This window comes from Leucopleurus acutus (genome assembly GCF_964270905.1).
Source record: "Leucopleurus acutus genome assembly, chromosome: 15".
Classification (NCBI taxonomy): domain Eukaryota; kingdom Metazoa; phylum Chordata; class Mammalia; order Artiodactyla; family Delphinidae; genus Leucopleurus; species Leucopleurus acutus.
In genome coordinates, this window is record NC_139157.1 from 57,290,639 (window position 1) to 57,310,723 (window position 20,085).

At 39.3% G+C, this 20,085-nt stretch overlaps 1 protein-coding gene across 1 annotated transcript in view; it reads left to right on the top strand.

The window, feature by feature from the left end:
• Window positions 1-19,039, top strand: part of ASCC3 (activating signal cointegrator 1 complex subunit 3) — a 329,389-nt gene extending 310,350 nt beyond the window's left edge. The window contains exons 38-42 of the mRNA XM_082855647.1: window positions 9,116-9,267; window positions 11,419-11,566; window positions 15,396-15,605; window positions 17,825-18,000; window positions 18,098-19,039. Coding sequence (XP_082711773.1) covers window positions 9,116-9,267; window positions 11,419-11,566; window positions 15,396-15,605; window positions 17,825-18,000; window positions 18,098-18,242 — 831 coding nt within the window. The 3' untranslated portion in view covers window positions 18,243-19,039. The remainder of the gene's footprint in view (window positions 1-9,115; window positions 9,268-11,418; window positions 11,567-15,395; window positions 15,606-17,824; window positions 18,001-18,097) is intronic.
• The last annotated feature ends 1,046 nt before the right edge of the window (window positions 19,040-20,085 follow it).

Consider the following 20,085-nt stretch of genomic DNA (forward strand, 5'->3'; position numbering starts at 1 on the left):
GATTAAAGTCCATACTTATTCAGAATTCTTTAGTTTACTTAATGTCCTTTTTCTATTCTAGGATTCCATTCAGGACACCACATTACATTTAGTTGTCATGTCTCCTTAGGCTCCTCTTGGCTGTGAGTTTCTCACATTTTCATTGTTTTTGATGATCTTTCCATAGTATTTTGCACTTTCATGATGTTCCATAAGTAACAACTTGGTTTCTATAAATTAATGAAATTTTTTTTCTCATTCTGGACTAAATAAGTCTTTCTCTTCAACTCTGACCATGTATTATGTTTATGTCATTTCATTTGAACAAATGTAGCAACATTTTCTAGCCATTTCAGCCTTCCTCATGACCTTATTTTCATGTGGTTTTTGCAGTCCCTACACTATCACTAGATACGTTAGGATGACTATCAGGAGATGTGAGGAAAAGGAGAAAGTTTCCTTGAAGAGGAGAAAGACTAAAGGGAGGAAGAAGAGAGAATGCAGGTCATCAGAATGCTGAGAGGGAGCAGAGAGGCGGGAGCATCTCTGACTGCTCCATATGCTCACCCTACAGCCACAGCTGGAAGACACTGAGGACTAAATTCACAGACTTTGCAAACTGAAGTTCAGAAAGTTTTTAACATGGATCTTAAAGCTACATCTCGTTATGCATCTGTTAACATGCCTCTTGATGCACATTGAAAATGATAGTTTTTCTTTTAGTGACCTAAGTCAGTGTTGCTATTTCCTTGCAGTGAAGTTGACTTAATTCAGTCACAGTAACTTGGATTCTTTAAACCCAGAATTCACTTATGTTTCAAAAGATATTTAATGCCTGCATATCAAATATTAAGATGTAGTTTTATAACCAAGTGGTGGATTAAAATTTATTTTGAAATTTTAGGTTTTCAAAAATCCTGTTGACAAAATTTGTTCAGAGACAATAATCAGTTAAATGCATAACGCTTTTGTCTGGAGTCTGCATTTTTCTGTTAGGTAGGGAAAAAAGGGATAGATGTGTAAACCACTTTAAATCCTCCTTGAACTAAGACAGGGTATATGTAAATCATTCAGAGGTTGTAGACTGTAGTGTGATGAGCACAGAAAATGAAATTAGAAAACCAAAATCAAGTCTTAACTTACCACTTTTCACCATTGCGATTACAGTCACTGGACTTACGTGAGTTTCAGTTTTCCCATCTGTGAAAAGGAGACAGTACTAATGTCTGCCTCATACTTGGTATTAAGAGCTATTTACAAAAGTATTTTATAGTCTGCACACTACTGTACAAATATTTTCATCACACTACATGTGCATACTGTCTGTACAGTTTGTATATATTTCACTGCTACTTTTCACAATAATTGAATGAAATGTATTTGATACAAAACACAGATATATTGTCAAGCTTGCCTTTTTAAGTATAATCTATAGTAGCAGAAAACAAAGGAAATATATGTAGATTTGGATAAATCTATCCTTTGCAGAAATAGTTAACATCACTATGAAATGTGGTTGAATTTAAATGCCAAGACCCAGCTTGATATGCTTAGGGAATTCTTGAAGTCGATTCACAGTAAGTATTGAGGACATGAGGTGTATTCAAGTCAAAAAGCATGCTGTTGGTTTCAGGAGCCTTACAGCCTAAAAAATTCTCTTCCAGAGAGTGTCCATTCTCTGAACTCTAGTTCATTTTGATTGTGGGGATGAGGGGCAGGTTGTTTCTGGTGGGGGTAGTGGTGGTGGTTTGACCTTTGCACAAAGCCGGGTTCTTGAGTTTGCCCTGTGAGTTCCACATGAGGATGAGGTCTGGGCTGTGTAGAGTGTGTGTACCCCTCTTTGTTTTTGCCTCTCTCTCTCTCCTCACCCATCTCGTCTCTCCTTTCTTTCTCTCTCCCTCCCTCTGTTGCTCTCAGTCAGACATAGGCAGACGCAAACACCACCTCATTTCTACATTCCCTGTGAAACTCCTGAGCTGACTCATTCTTCCTGTTTTGCCAATAATCAAAGTCTACCTCCTCAGAGCTCTCCAGTCTTTCTTCTCAGATTCCTCCTTCTTTTACCCGTGTATATTTTACTTTGTGTCTGTAAGGTTCCTTTTTCATCTGTGTTCTTAAGTCTGAATCTCTTTCCCCACCTTCCTCAAACCCCAGTTCACAGCCTTCAGCTCCATTCCAGCTCCTGCGGTCACCAGAGTGGCTTCAGCAGATGACCTTTTCAACACTGTAATCGCATGCATCCCAAACTCCTCTGCTCTAATCATTACTATATCCACACCACTTTTGCCATCACCTCCATGGTATCACCCTCTGACTCTCCTCTCTCACCTCACTTCTTTACCTGTCAGCTTGACTGAACGTTTCTGTTACTCATCAGCCGGGCATCTCTCCTCCCCTCCCTGATCCCTCGGTCCAGTCCTCAGTCCCCTGTGTCTTCACTTGTCACTGGCCCTAGAGTTGTCCATTTCAACAGTGATGTCACCAGTAACCTAAAATCTCAACATCCGAATTCTCTGCTTTCACACCCAAATTAATCCTACTCATTATTGTCGGAAACAATCACAAAACATTTCTAATTATTTCTACAATTTCTACTTGTTTCTAATAATTTCTATAATTATTATTTCAAAGTCATGCTGTTGAGACTCAACACTGCTCTGGTTTTTATTCACATCACTAATTCCCCCAGTACTTACTCCAAACCTTTTCATGCTCCTTTACAGTGCTTTTTCCCAGGAGGAGGCATCACCTCCAACTCGCAGAGGTGACTGAGACCCTGTGATAGGAGTGCTATCAATTTCCATTCTCTTCCTTCAGAGCTTCCCTCTCTCCAGTGAATTTGTGTGAGGTCTCAGTGACCTGCTGAAGCCTCTCTTCTCTGTGAGGCCCTTGCTCACAGGCCCCAGCAGTGGAACCCTCTTCTGATCCCAAGAGGGTCTTTTGTCTCTGCATCTTATTCTGTGCCTACTGTAGACTGCCTTCTCTTTTGACTTAGGCTTTTCTGCCCCTAACTCCAAGGGTGTTACAGTCCATCTGGAAAGATAGAAAGTGAACTTTATAAAAACAAGCAACACTATAGTGTGAGTATATTGGCATTCTATTGATGAAAGATTAAAGCTTACAGAAGATAGACACAAGCCTAATCAAACTCCTTGGTTTTTAAAATTTTTTAGATGAGAAAAACAAATACCATTAAGTCATTTGCCTCAGGTCTTACGGTTAATTTAAAGGCACAAGCCTCTAACCTCTGAGGCCAAGCCTCTTTCTAGTATACCACACCATCTTCAAACCAGTATCAAGTGTTCATGAATTATACATCTGTTTATACTTCATCCAAACTTATTGTTTACTTTAAACATTGTGTTGTTGGGAAACCTCTCAAAGTCTCATTTTATCCCGTAGCACATTCATCAAGGAATCTTCTGTTCTAATCTAGGACCCGATGGAATTCCACACACTTTCCTCTCATCCTGAACTTTATAGGCAGCATTCTATACTGGTTAAAAGCAAGCACTTTGGAGTCAAGCTCCCCAGAATTTGAATCCCAGCTGTACCAATTAACCACAGCTATGCAGCTTTGGGTATATTTCTTTCCCTCTCTGAGCCACAATGTCTTCATCTGTACAATGGGTTTTCGTTCAGTAACTTTCATAAGATGGTTATCAGAGTATCCGACAAATAGTACATGCTTAACAAAGGACCACTGTAAGCAGTTATTTCAGTAGTGCCCTTAAGAGTCCCTTACATGCTCTTACCCCTTTGGTCTTTCCTGCGTTTCCTCATCTTATCTCCAGGTAACTGCCGCTCTGCTATCCTCAGCTCTGCCCCAAAGGTGCTCATTTTAACTATTCTGGCTGCCCACTTTGTGCCCAGGATATCTGAGTCCACATCCCTAGCCCATACTCTCTCTCCAGAGCTCATTTATACCTGGGCTTCTCACCTGGCTTCATAGTGGCACCTCGGTTAAAATGCGTTCAAAACCACACTCATTGCCTGCTTTCCTATAAATAAATGACAACCCCACAGTTTCTGTTAATTATGGTAAGGTTTTATTTGTGGTGTAACTTCATAAATCAGTGCAATGCTAGGAATCATATTTCCACTCTCACAGCTGGATGACAAAGAATTCTGAGTCAGCAATCAATTGAAGTTGATTTTAACTTAGTAGGAGAAAGTCTCGTGCGTGGAGTCAGCCTCCACCTATTTGTTCCCATAGACTTAGAATCATCCTAGCTTTGTCTGATAGGTAGCATGCCCAGTAGAGGACGGCTAAGAGGTAAAGGGGGATTCAGCATTTGCCTAACGTTAATACTAAGGTGGAAGAATGTGCAGAGTTTTTTCTCCTCGGTGTACTAAAGCAACCTTTTGTTGTTTGAGTATTAAATCTCTGTAAGGAACTTTGAGGTGTCTTGGGGAACTGAGCCATGATCTCCAGCTGTTACCAAAGCCAGCCCCATTCTAAGGAGGAGCATATACCTATTCGTCCTTTTTTTTAATACAATTTTTAAAGGTTACACTGCATTTACAGTTATTACAAAATATTGTCTGTATTCCCCGTGTTGTACAATATATCCTGGTAGCCTGTCTCACACCCAGTAGTTTGTACCTCCCACTCTCCCACCCCTGTATTGCCCGCCCACTGGTAACCACTAGTTTGTTCTCTATATGGGTGAGTCTGCTTCCTTTTGGTTATATTCACTAGATTGTTATATTTTTTAGATTCCACATATAAGTGATATCATACAGTATTTGTCTTTCTCTGACTTATTTTCATTAGCATAATGCCATCCAAGTGTATCCATCTCACTGCAAATGGCAAACTTTCATCTTTTTATGGCTGAGTAGTATTCCATTGTGTATATATACACCACATCTTCCTTATCTGTTCATCTATCAATGGACACTTAGGTCACTTCTGTATCTTGGCAGTTGTAAATAATGCTGCTGTGAACATTGGGGTGTATGTATCTTCCGAATTAGTGTTTTCATTTTCTTTGGATATATACCCAGGAGTGGGATTGCAGGATCATATATTAGTTCTGTTTTCAGTTTTTTGAGGAACCTACATACTGTTTTCCACAGGGGCTGCACCGATTTACATTCTCACCGACAGTGCACAAGGGTTCCCTTTTCTCCACATTCTCGCCAACATCTATTTGTGGTCTTTTTGATGATAGCCATTTTGACAGGTGTGAGGTGATACCTCACTGTGGTTTTGATTTGCATTTCCCTGATGATTAGAGATGTCGAGCAGCCTCTCCTGTGCCGCTTGGCCCTCTGCATTTCCTTTTTGGAAAAATATCCATTCAGTTCTTCTGACCATTTTTTAATTGGTTGTTTCTTTTTTTGATGATGAGTTGTATGAGCTGTTTCTGTATGTTGGATATTAACCCCTTATTGGTCACATCATTTCCAAATATCTCCTCCCATTCAGTAGCTTGTCTTTTCGTTTTGTCAGTGGTTTCCTTTGCTGTGCAAAAGCTTTTGTTTAATTAGCTCCCGTTTGCTTATTTTTGCTTTTATTTCCTTTAGGAGGTGGATCCAAAAAAATATTGCTGCAATTTATGTCAAAGTGTTCTGCCAGTGTTTTTTTTCTAGGAGTTTTATAGTATCCGGTCTTACATTTAGGTCTCTAATCCATTTTGAGTTTATTTTTGTATATGGTGTTAGAGAATGTTCAAATTTCATTCTTTTACATGTAGCTGTCCAGTTGTCCCAGCACCACTTATTGAAGAGACTGTCTTTTCTCCATTGTATATTCTTCCCCCCTTTGTCGTAGATAAATTGACCATAAATTCGTGGGTTTATTTCTGGGTTCTCTATCCTATTCCATTGATCTATGTGTCTGTTTTTGTGCCAGTACCATACTGTCCCACCTGTTAGTTCTCATCTACCAGGAAGACTGCTGTAAAAGATAGTGAGACATAGGGAGTCCTTTTCCTAGGCTCAGTCATGCAGAGGTATGTCAGGGTGACCTGCCAGACCCTCAAACCCATTTACCTGGACCATCCCTTAGCCTTAGCCCCTTCAGGTACCTACCTGCATGGTGACACGGACTTGTCCACTCAAACTGAGAACGAGGCCCATGTCCTCCAGTTTGGCCTGGGCTGCAGGGTCTGTCTTTGGCCTTATGTGTCCCCTGACTTTCTTGCAGTTGCTCACCTCTGCTGATGAACAGTTCTGCCCATTCCATGCATTTGCTCCCCACCTTACATGCCCTGCTCCTCGAATCCCTGTACTACTCAGTGTGGAAATTAACCCCCAAAGGTCCAAAGGAAGTCCCTCTGAGAAAGAATGAGTTGTTTTAGGGTGTTCTTTTCATCTCATCATAGAGGAACGTTAAAACAGGTACCTGTTTACTGAGATCTAATATTGAGGCCTAACAGATCTATACTGTTCCAGGCAGTATAGTAGATATCTTACATCGTACATCATCTCATTTTACCCTCATCACACCCCGATATGGACATATAACACCCTTCTATCAGTGAGCAATCTAGCGGTCATAAGGTTAAGTGATTTCCCAAAATTTACGCATAGTAAGTGGGACAAAATCAGGGTTGAAACCTATGTCTGACATCAAAGCTTGTAATGTTTTCCTGCGCTGTGCTGCCTTTGGCAGGTGTGCAGTAACTTAGGTAGAATGTTTGTTATAATTATTGTAATTGGATGTTTACCAATATTCTTTAATAAATTGAATATTTCTTGAGTGCTCTGTGCTAGGGCTACAGTTCCAAAGACTACTTCCAGAACCTTGCCATCAAGGAGTCTATATTTAATGGGCACATGTGTAAACAAAGGTTCACAATAGGATAGTGGTGGCCTGTGTCAAGATTAGCAGATGCATAGGAAAAGAAGTGCCTACAGTCCATCAAGGAGCCTTCACAGGAAGAAGTAACATTTGAGCTCAACTTGAAGGATGAATAGGAATTTCCCAGGTAGACATGGTAGAGGGAGCAGGATTTATAAAAAGAGAACCTGCAGAGAAGCGTTAACTTTTGTCCTCTACACGGCGTGGAGCTATTGAAGAAATTTAAGCAGAGGAATGACGTGATCAGTTTTGCCTCTGTAAAAATGTACTGTGGTAACAATATAAAATATGGATTGAAGAAAAATTAGATGAGAATGAGGATAAAGGGATATTTATAATATTGCAGGTGAGAGTTGATGAGGGTCTGTGCTACGGCAGTGGCAGGAGGGAGCAGAGAAAACAGGACCCACAAGGGAGTGGTTGGGCACAGCCGTGTGGCAGCATTTTGTCCAGCACATTTGGGTCATCACAACCTTGTCTCATCCTGGATTCTTGGTCTTCTTACCTGCCTTTTCTTGAAATTAAAACAAGATAAATAATAGTTTTCAATTCATAATACAGCCTTTTCATTTACTTCATGTAAGCAATCACTTTGCATGATTTTTTACGTTTCACATCTGGATCATACAAAGAAAGATTGTGGGGAACTCTCATAAATTTTATGAAATCTTTCAACTTCATCATGAAAACTTCAAAGTTAAAAACATATGGTCCGTCCATCCAGCTCTTCTAGTATGTGAGCTTGTGGTCTGGAATTTATTTCCAGTCAAGTTGTAATGTAAAAATCACAAGTAAAATCACCATAGTTACTCCACATTACAACTTCTGACATCATCATGATACTGCATTACTCATGAGGTATAATTACTCATTTCTCTTCCCTTACGGAGTTCGCGAGTTGTGACTTGTGAGCTAATACTTTTATTTTCGTCTGAGTAGTGTTCCTCGTGACCAGCTTGTCTCATATACTTCAAAGACAAAGTGTTTAAATCAGTTGTGCAGAGAAATAGGAAGAACAGAAGTGGGCTTTCCCTAGATTTATAAACATATACCTTTGTACATGTAAACACTTTCATATGCACATACACATATACATACATATAAGTATACCTATTATACCAGCCTTTAGGCTTTATGATGTACAATTAGTAGGCTCATGGGTGCTAAAGACCAATTTGACCATTCCGTCACGCTAACCATGGCATCCAGAGATGTGGATCCATCTCCCTGTAATGTGTGTAAAAAGACCACAGATTGGTTTAGCCAAATGTTTTTTAAACTATTTTACTTTTCGTAAATTAGAGAACTCTAAGTAGGAAATTCAAAACTTAGAAGGAAAATATGTCTGATTCACTAGTACTAAGTAGTATGGCAAATCAATTTTACTAACATAATAGACCTTTAGGAACCATTTCTAAAAATGTACTAATAGATTTTGTACAACATTTTATAAATATTTTACCATCAGTGAAACGGTAAAGTATCATTTTAGGCATTTACGAGGTACATCTGATTTCTCTTACCCTCATCTCTTCATTTCCCAAAATGAGAGTACACTCCTAAAACTGTATAACGTAGCTGCCTCAGATCATGATATTAACTTATGTGTCTTTAAGTCAGCATTCACCAGAATCTAATTTAATTGAACTAGCTTTGCCTGTGTAAACTTCTCCATTGTTTAAATAAGATTTCACTGTTCAGTTTTGCCTTAAGCAAATGCAGCCGTTTGTTTGTCCATAAAGCATTGGATTAAATGTATAGACTAATATGAATAGCTTCTCATCCTTCCACGTGTACCACTGGTCCTTCCCGCTTTTAGTGTGTGGTATAGAATTTTCATTGAAAACCAGGGCTCTGCCTTTAGCCTGCTGTCTGGGGAAAATTCATTTTTGGCAAGAAGACTTCCTGTCACCTTGCCATTATTGCTTTGAAATTTGGAAAAGACTACCTGAGATTTATGCTTTAAACACGGCAGCTAGTGCTCTTGATACAGTGGATTATAGAGGTGCTTGCTCTCGAGGTACACTGAGTTTTTCTCTTTGTTTTATTACTAGGTGCCAATATTATCTGCTCATCTTTGCTGACCTAAAAAAGTTAAATATTTGGCGCTTTGTACAAAGTAATGTTCAAAAAATGCTGTGAGAGGTTCAGTGTGTTCCCTCCAATCCAACTGTAGTTTACTTTTTGGTTTCTATTTTAATTAATAATAATTTAGAGGTATAATGCTTGGGGTGTTTTTTTTTGTTTTTTTGTTAAGGCTATCATCATCAGACCCCCCACTGAGGGGGCAGGTGCCATGATATAACATGCGTTCTCCCTGTTCAGGCAATGCTGGACATGGCTGCACACCAGGGCTGGCTGGTGACTGTCCTGAACATCACCAACCTGGTGCAGATGGTGATCCAGGGGCGGTGGTTGAAAGACTCTTCTCTTCTTACGATACCACACATAGAAAACCACCATCTTCACATTTTCAGGTAAGTATTTTAATTTTCGATGTAATAGGATTTTATTATTTCAAAAAATTATTTCCTTTACATGTATGGTCACTTGAATTTCATGTGGTGCCTAGAATACTGATTCTTTACAGTGAAAATGCCCATGTTTCCCAGAGGGAGACATGGCCTAGCGACATAGCGTTCCCACTTGGAATTTGACCATTGGTCCCAAGCTGAACCACAGTTCATTTTAACCTTCTATTAAGTTGTTTTCCATTTGCAACATCGAATACATTTTCATTTTAACTGTGTTTATTCCTTTACAATATCAGCCTTCATTTTAAAAGATGTTATTAAAGTGCTTTGTGACCTAGAGCAAAATAAATTACCAGTTTCTTTTATTGCAGAATAGATTTGAGGGATCAGAAATCTGTTGTCAAAAGTAAACTGTGCATCTGCAAAATGTCCAAAACTGAGCAGTTATATATACTAGCAGCTCAAGATATAACCTGCATTTAAAAGAAGAGTTTATATTCCTGATAAAATTTTTCAATTCTTAGGTCCTGTGTACACATATATATTTTTTAGCAAAGGAAACAACAGTACATATTACAGGCAAGGTTGGCAGTGTTCAAATGAAAATGTTTCTTTCACACCAGTTGAGAGATAGTTTGCAGCCAAAATATTGGTTCACAGTCATGTAAACAAGCAAAACTGTCTGGCTGTGCTTGCCGTCATGCACCCTCTCCCTCTCATCAGCTGGACAAGGAGTGGCAGCCCTTTGAGGCATCTGGAGACATACGCCAACCAGAACCTCAGGCACACATGGGGGGGGGGGGTCTCCTCAGGGAAGGCCCTCCATTTGACTGAAGTATACTGGATTCCAGGGCAGGTGTTTCCATGGTGCTTGAGTCCCCACCACAGGATGTCCCTGGTAACTAAAAGGCACATTCAGAGGGGGTGGGGGGCACACCAGCAGCAGGTGGCCTGGGGGGAAGAGCAGATACCTCATGTGTCTGCAGCTCAGTTTCAGGAACCCTTCCGATATGGTACTAAAACTTACGGGAGTTGGATTTCAGCAGAAAAGGAGACACATGAGGGTACTAACCCGACAGCACATGAGTCTGTTAGGGAAGCTGGTTGGGGCCTAGGAGATTTGATCCAATTCTTTACTGTTACCCAGAAAAGTGCTGTATTTGTCTAATTTCAGTGATATTGTTCATCTTGCTATATAAACAGGAAATAGATTTAGGTAGATTCCATTCCTGGTGATCCAGCACTATTTATGCTATAGATTTCAAACATTCCCAAAATGCACTTTTAATTGTATGATCTCAACAACTTACAATGAAAACTTTATTCAAGTACTTATATTAGAGACATTTGCCTGCATCCATTAAAAACATGTCAGGGGGCTTCCCTGGTGACACAGTGGTTGAGAGTCCGCCTGCCGATGCAGGGGACACGGGTTCGTGCCCGGGTCCGGGAAGATCCCACATGCCATGGAGCAGCTGGGCCCATGAGCCATGGCCGCTGAGCCTGCGCGTCCAGAGCCTGTGCTCCACAACGGGAGAGGCCACAACAGTGAGAGGCCCGCGTACCGCAAAAAAAAAAAAAAACCACATGTCAGGGCTCTGCCAGTTCCGTACTTTATCCACATGGAAGCATTATCACACTTTAGTGCCTTCCTATAGAAATCACCGTCTGTCAACCCTAATTATCTACTGAGCTCACATATGATTTACACATTTTATGTCGTGATAGCCAAACTGCCTTGGATTGATGAGAATGCTGTCTCACTGAAGCTTAACAACAGTGGCCTTGGCATGGACATATATACACTACCAAATGTAAAATAGCTAGCTAGTGGGAAGCAGCCGCATAGCACAGGGAGATCAGCTCGGTGCTTTGTGACCACCTAGAGGGGTGGGATATAGGGAGGGTGGAAGTGAGACGCAAGAGGGAGGGGATATGGGGATGTAGGTATACATATAGCTGATTCATTTTGTTATACAGCAGAAACTAACACACCATTGTAAAGCAATTATACTCCAATAAAGATGTTAAAAAAATTAAAAAGCTTTGTAGTAACTTTAATTTCTAAACTGTTCTAATCATATAAATCATCATTGTCAGAAAATCTCATTTGCGCTATGAAAGAATCATTTGGTTGGTGTTATTCTTTCTCAGGAAATGGAGCCCAGGTATAAAGGGTCCCCGTGCCGGGCACCCTGGCTCCATCGAGTGCCTCCCTGAACTGATCCACGCCTGTGGAGGGAAGGAGCATGGATTCTGCTCCATGATAGAAAAAGAGCTACCAGCCCCAAAAATGAAGCAGGTAAGGCCATCACTTCCATGTTTCGATGCTCCCTCACTCTGGGAAGTTGTACCAAGAGTTTTCTAACTTAGAGTGCTGCTTTCAGAGTCAGACTCTCCTGAGTTTAAGTTCCACCCGCCATTTACTAACCCTGATTATGAACGTGAAAACATTATACCCGTCTCATGAAGTTTTGGGTAAGATCAAGCAGGATGTTATTGTGTAAACTGCTCTATGTAGTTCCTGGTACAGAATAAGAGCTCAACAGACGGTATTAAATAATGACAGTAACAATAATTAGAAGTAGCGTCTGTGTTATTAGAAGGTGGTTTCAGTATAATGCTGTTAAGCCGGCTGAGAAAGGCCTACTATGACTCGCCCATCGCTAGGCTGCATTGCTCAAGAGCCCTTCTAATCCCTTCTTCAGAGTGGGTTTTGTTTTTATGCTTGGGTATATTTTCGTGCAGTTCCCTCAATTACTCTTTTATGCCCCCACCCCATTTTAATCACTTTATTGTTTCTAGATTCTAAAGTAGTCCTTCAAAGAAACTCCTTATTTGTATACCCTATAATTTAGATATAAATCTGAATCTACGTTGTGAAAGACAACATAGACCATTGCTCCAAACTCTCTTTGGAAAGATCAAAAACATGAACGAACAATGCCAGAAACATTTGGCATATATAGACTTTTAAGTCTTAAGCAATTTCACCCTAAACATGTCAAAGTTAATGTTCAGGATTTATAACATAATTAACATATTGACTTGCAAATGCAGATACTAAAATAAAGAAACTTCTAAACCATGTCATTTTTTTTTTTCCAGTGGAACTTATTTTCGAGCAGGACTTGGAAAAAGTATTACAGGCATCAAAGTCTGATTGTTCAATTTCTGTTGAACCCAAAATTGGCACCAAAAGCTACTTAAATATTCATAATAAGTGCCTACCTTTCTAACTAAATTATCATCAAAATTATGAATAAAAACAATATATTTAAAATGAAAACAAGGCTCCTATTAGCAACAACAGATTTCTAACATAACGTACAGTGATTTCAAGCCAAGTTTTAGATGTGATAAAAAGTTAGAACATTGTTGTAATTAGTTCAGGGAGAACTCAGAAGTAAACTTACTTAATTTATTTGCATAAATTGCCATTCTGTTATCTTTAAAACCAAATGCAAATTGGCTCAGTCTGATATGATGATGGTTATTTGGCTCAAAAGTGCTTCAATTTGCAGAGCAATCTGGTGTCGGCTCTGCAGTGAGGCGATCCCAGGTAACATACAAATCCTGAATTATTCCAGAAATTAGTATGTTTAAAGCATCAATTTAAGTGCTAATTGCAGTAGTAATGAGAAAAAGCAGTACTACTGTGAGATTTGCATCTTCTACCCCATCAGTATGCCTGCAACGGCTGCTGACTGGCAGAGGATTTGGCTGCTAATTAAATAATTGTATGCATGGCAGTGCTCTTGCCTGATTCAATAGATGAAGATTAATCCTCAGATAAATATGTTTGGCTGGTGTTGAAATGTCTTAGCAATTTCTTTAAAAACAGCTCATGTTTTATATACGCATATGTGAGTGTGTGTGTATGTATGTATGTTTGTGTGTGTATATATATATATGTACAAATATATACACATACAACAAATACATGTATATACATTGAAGATTGAAAATAATAATACCAAGTGCTGCAAAAGATTACAAATATATAAAAGTCAGATCTGACTTTGGGGAGCTTTGTGAAATAAAATTCCAACAAGTTGCTAATACTTAAAATATTATATTGGTAACTCATTTAAAGGTACAAGTGAAGAAACATATGAAGTCTTGCTTCATGTGGTAAATGTTACCTGTGTTGTCTCACGAAGTTAAATGCTTTACAGAAATGGTGTATTTGTGTCTTCACTCTGGCCAGTCTTGAGAGAACATCCAGTGGGTACAGCTTCTAGACTCGGTGACTGTTGGTTCTAGCAAGGGATAAGCCATCATTTGTACCTTGAAGCACAGGGTAGACCATTCTGTGGCTTGACTATTTTAAGATCTATTCCAAACGTAATTTCAGATTCACAAGACAAATTATAGGATTGGAGTTGAATTGAAAATTTGCATTGGATTTACATTTTTTGAATTCCTAAGGGATAGTTTGATTCATCAGGGCTTCTTCATTTCAATTAGGTGGTATACTCAACAGCAATAAAGTCTTAGCAAACAGGAAATCAAAGCCTATCAGGAAACCTGTAGTATATATTAAAGAAATACAAGGAAAACGAAAATTAAAGTATTCATGTGCTTTTAAAAACTAACTTAGAAGGTAACAACAGATAAAACAGCCAATATATAGAGAAGTTTTCTTGACTGATAGTGATATTTGCCACATATTTATAAATGTTAGAAAAAGATGACCATTAGTTATCTGAGGACATTAGGTTTATTTTTGTACATCTTTTCCATAGACTTAGGAATTCATTCATTTATTCATTCATTCAACAATGATAGGGTCTTCCCCAGTGGTCCAGTGGTAAAGAATCCACCTTCCAATGGAGGGGATCCCTGGTCGGGGAACTAGGATCCCACCTGCCCCAGGGCAACTAAGCCCACACACCACAGCTACTGAGCTCACGTGCCTGAACAAGAGAGAGAGAGAAAACCCGCAAACCACAACTAGAGAGAAGCCGCATGCGTCAGCGAAGATCGTATGTGCCACAACTAAGACCCGACGCAGCCAAAAAAATAAAGAAAATAAATTTTAAAAAAACAGAAAACAAAAAAAACTGGGCTTTCCTGGTGGAGCAGTGGTTGAGATTACGTCTGCCGATGCAGGGGACACGGGTTCGTGCCCCGGTCTGGGAAGATCCCACATGCCGCGGAGCAGCTGGGCTCGTGAGCCATGGCCGCTGAGCCTGCGCGTCCGGAGCCTGTGCTCCGCAGCGGGAGAGGCCACACGGGTACTGCAAAAAGAAAAACAAACAAACAAAAAAAAAAAAAACTGATAAGCACTTACCATCTGCATTTTGATTTCTCACAAATATTTTCAATTAAAAGAGCAGGAATAAAATTGGTAAAATATTTTCTACCCCTTTAATATGTGTCATTTAAATTGGTATTCTCAATATGATAATGCCAAAATAAAATATTTCTTTCTAGAAAGAACCCTAGACTTAGAGGGTTCCTTATGATATATGTACAAACATATAGAAATGTTTTCCTTTCAGAATAATTTGCACTATGAGCAAAAGAAAAACCCATTTTGTACAATAAATGATCAATGAATGACACTGACTGACATCAACAATTGCATCACAACATTTTTCAAGTTGCTTTTATATCCCCAAGTAATGCTCTCTGCCTTAGAAGTCACATAAATGCTATACTAAATGCTTCTCTAAAACTAACCAGTTCAACAACAGTTATTTTAAAACTTATTTTTTAGTGTAGTCAGTATTCACTCAATGTCCAGAAGGGATTTACAAGAAAGGGGTCACAAGTTTAGGTAATGATTAATACTTCTTTAGGTGTTTTTAAAGGGACTTCACAAAGATTAAATGCACACTATTTTTACACACAAATAAATGAGTACAAGAAAAACTAGGAAATCTGAACAAGAGCTGTGGCTTGTATCACTGGTATTAATATTGTACTTTAGTTTTGAAAAATGCTACCCTTGGGGGAAACTGGAGAAATGGTGCACAGGATCTCTCTGCTTTATTTCTTACAACTGCATTGAATCCAGAATTAATCTCAATACAAAGAGGTTGATTTTTTAAAAAGCTCACTATTTCTTAGTTGCTCACTACATTTTGCATTAACCACTCCTTATCTTCTCTTTTTTTATTCAGGCATGGAGTTTCTTATCTCATTTGCCTGTGATAGATGTTGGCTTAAGTGTTAAAGGCTGGTGGGATGACTCAGCGGAAGGACACGATGAGCTCTCTATCACAACCGTGACTTCTGACAAACGCGACGACAACAGATGGGTCAGATTGCATGCTGATCAAGAGTATGTGCTTCAAGTCAGCTTGCAGAGAGTCAGCCTTGGGTTCCACAAGGTATAGTGTTTGGTTTCCATTCTCAAATGCTTCACACCAGATCCCAGCACGCACCAGCACACATGTCTTTTATATTGCTAATACGTCCGTGCCCTTCACCAATCCCGCTTCCTCAACTGGCCTTAAGCAGCAAGAGTCAGTCTTCTGCAGTTAGTCAGTTCTCCTCATGTGCCATTTTTCAACCCCAGAATACCCACGTGACATAATAATATAATGCCTAGAGTCCTGGTCTCAAAGTATGGTCTACAGGCTCAGCAGAGTTTTCTGGAGTACCTTTAAGAGTGCAGATTCTTTGGCCCTACACCAGGCCACCTACACCAGAAACTCAGGACTCTGAAGGGATCTCAAAATCTAGACTTCCACCCAGCACCCAAAATGAAGAAGACGCTAGCTAGACTTTCCCGTGGCTCCCTTGCCACATCTGTCTGCTTCCTTCATTAGAATGCATATGAGGGAGCTCTGTCAACGTTCGTACAGGCCAAAAATTTGCAGTATTTTTATTTTAAATTACTGTGCTCTTTTCTGTTGCCTGTGACACCAAAAATAATTATTGGGCCCTCTAAGAATATTAGTACACAGCATGTGGGCAGATTGTTTTTTAGCCCATAATAATCGAAATAAGGATTTGCCTTTTTGTTAGCTCAGTGGAGTCAGGGGCTTTCCCGTATCTAGAACTAGCCCTCAGGAGTGAGGTTGTAGTTCGTTAATACTGTCCCCTCTGTTTTCACACACGAAATGGTCAGTAACTTTCTGTTGGTACAATACCTTTTCAATACTGTGCCTTTAAGTCCCATCTCATTAGATTTCTAATTCTAAAAATCAGTCAGTGTAAGTATGAACTGATTGGCCTCTGGCATTTCAGAGGCTTTAATATGAGCATTTTTAGATGACAGTATATCCCAACTTACAAAAGAAAAGGCAGTAGTAATCATACCGAGAAAATCATGAGGAAAAAAACTAAGCTTTTTTTTTTTTATAGCTGCCCTGTGAGGCGTAAAATTCCCCATTTTACAGAATAATGGAACTTGGGGAGTATAGGAATTTGCCAAGGTCCTAGAGTCAGAAAATATGAGAGCAGGCTGGGAGCAGAGTTCTCCGATCAAGTCCCTGTTCTCTTTGCACCTACCATGTGCAGACACGCTGACAGAAGCGAGGCCTGTCACAAATAGCTAAACAATGTACCCCAGCCTCAGGGGGCTCACAGGCTCAACAAAGAGCTGCTCAAGCAGCTTATCACAGTGCCTGGATAAACAGTGTACCGAGGTGTATCTAAGGTACGTTGAGAGCGCCAATTAGAGAGAACTTTATTTTGAGACCTTTGCAAACATTTCTGACAATATTGTAGTATAAGGGTTTTTTTTTTTTACTATAGTATTAGTACTTAAACATTAGCTTTAACTGTGCTAGAGAAACTCTAAAATTTTGTTTCTAAGTGCTGTAAAAATACATTGCTCTCTGACCTCTCTTTTTAAAATGCCTTAAATGAAACAACTCTCTCTGGAATATTGAGTGAAGTCTGATTAAGAGCATGTCATTATTAGTACATTTTACCCATAAATCGTTGTCTTAAGGGATCTCTAGAATAATCTTGGATTTTGTAAAAAATCAATCTAAAATAAAGACGTCAAGTGTTGTCATTATGGTGACAGTTAATCTTGTATGATGGTGACTAATGTATTTTATAAATTGTTTGGCTTACAATTTCCCATTCCTCAGAGAAAGGACTTTTTAATATCACCGTATTAGAATATGTGCTTTTTCATGTGAGCTTTATTCTTGGGTGATGGGGGAAGATGTTTATGTGACAGAGTGCTTATTATCCTAAGATCCAGAGTCTAGCCTGGATTGACTTTTTTCCCCCAGTATCAATTTCTTGCAAATAAGATTTTGGAAGACTTGGTTGATATGTTTGTATCTCAGTGTGTTCGTCTGCAAGTGGGGAATTAATTTCATTTGTAAGAATGGCGTGAGAACGATTCGAGGGCTTTCTGTTCTCATGGAGCCACGAAGTAGTGTGGCTAGAGTGTGCTTCGAGAATCTTGAAAAAAGGTAGATGATAGCATATCAAACACACCAAACCTGAAAATTAAACACATCCCAGATACTTAGATTTATGGCCTCCAAGAAAGACAGCGTGGCCTTTTAAGCACAGCCAAGTGGTATAGAAAATCTAGCCATTAGTAATGCTTTATCTTTCCTTTTTTTTCCCTGGTTTACAGGGAAAGCAAGACAGCCATGCAGTCACCCCTCGATTCCCCAAATCAAAAGATGAAGGATGGTTTTTGATATTAGGAGAAGTGGATAAGAGAGAACTTATCGCTTTGAAAAGAGTGGGATATGTCCGAAATCATCACGTTGTCTCCATCTCTTTTTATACTCCTGAAGTACCTGGAAGGTAAGCAGAGTCTTACCCCACCAGAGTTCCGAAAGAATTAACCGCAACGGTGATGAGAACGGTGGTTTTACCTTTTCGTTCCTTTTTTATATTCTAGGTATATCTACACACTGTATTTCATGAGCGACTGCTACCTTGGCCTGGACCAGCAGTACGACATCCACCTCCACGTCACGCCGGCCAGTGTTTCCGCACAGGCCGACGAGATCTCCGATGCCCTGACGGACCTCAAAGTGAAGTAACCCGACCCGAACAATCCATTTGAAAGAAGTGGTTGAGAAGCCTGACTGTTCAGTCATCTGGACAAAGTCGAATTACTTGACGTTTGCCTTGGAGGAATCAACTTCCAACCTCAAGGCACTGCGGAAACTGGCGGTGGCTGCGGCTCTGACTCGAGCAATGCAGAGTCAGCTGCGGGGGCCTTTTAACAAATGTTGCCTTTTATAACGTTGTCTCCATGGGTCTCTTGATGTGTAAAATGACGACGCCCGTAGGAGAATCTTTCAATTTGTGTATATTGAGATGATACCTAGGAATTATCAAATCTTACTTTTCACAGTGTACTGTTTACAAGAACATCGGCTTCTCTTTTTTTAAGGAAAACTAACTGCACAGGGGCGTGACAGTGTTAAGATTTGTTATAACAGATTTCTAACCCTGCAGCATAAAATATATAAGATAAATCTGTACAGTGACACACTGTGTTTTGTTCACAAAATTTATACTTTGATCACATATGGAAGTAATTTCAAGAATTTCTTATTGTCACAAATGTTAATAATATATGATGTAAAATTACATTACAGAGCCCAATGATGATTTAAAAGAAAACAGAATATACTGATCTTAGAAAATGTAGATACTGTAACTGGTAGAAATAAAATATTTAGAGTGCCACTTCAACACAGCCTGACTCACTTATTCCCTCTGCCTCCTTTCCATTATAGCCCCTCTTACTCTTCTGTTCTTTTTTTCTTTTCCTTCTCTGTCCAGACTTCACTTCCATTCTCTTAATACTTACTTACACAAGGAGAGAAGTATAGTCTAATTCATACAGGCCACGTAGTACAAGTCTTTGTCTCTGTGCTCTTCAGGGCGGGCCTGAGGCAAACCTAGAAAATTTTCAGCCCCTACAGGTAGGTTTTCACCTGTGATACAGGAAATTTCCCTATGTATGTCCAAACAATTTCCATCTTGAAAAATACTTTTTTTCCAAATAAAACGTTGTTGGATTCCATATCCATATAACATACATTTTCTAGTGAAATGAAATTCTGTTCTTGGCAAAGAAATTTCAGTTATTCCTGGTCCTGTGATCAATTATTTCAAAATACTTTCCAATGTAACCACTGCAAGTACTGGAATTTAAAACTTTTTCTGAAACTGGAACATATTGCTTGTGTGTACCTCCTTTTCCATACCAAAGAAAAAGGTGGGAGAAGGAGGAATAAACGTAGGATGGGGAGAACCAGGCGTTTACTTCCCAAAATTAAATCTAAATAACTAATGTGAACGTACCGAGTGCAGTGGGCATGAGGTGTCCAAAGGGCTATAGTCTCAGAAGTTTACTTCATATAAAGAGGTCTTTCTGCCTTTCCTTTGGCAGTTTATTTCCTAATCGCAATTCATACCTAAGCACTGTTAGAGTGAAATTAAAAGAAAATGAAGATGATATATAGACAAACAATTACCAGTCCATACAGAAACCTGAAGAGAAACAACTCATGGTCTTCATGTTTATTAGCATCGTTCTTTTATTTTTTTTTTTTTAAAGAAAGCAGGCAACTTTGGGGAGGTGGGAGAGATCTACTTCACTGGACATGCAGCAGAGGACATAGAAGCAATAAGAAAGAATTTCTGTTATATCCGTTGAGAGAAAAAGCATGACTAATTAAAATTAATTTTAAAATTGAAAGTGATTAGTTCACAATAAGCTGCAGAAGACACTCATAAGGCAAGGTGTGCTTGGATGAAAAAGTTCATCTTACTCCGATGAGTGACCAATGCTGTTTGTCTATGATGTTATCCTCACTCATTACCTGGCCAAAATTTTAGTGTTAAGTGTGCACTGTAATATAGGGCATG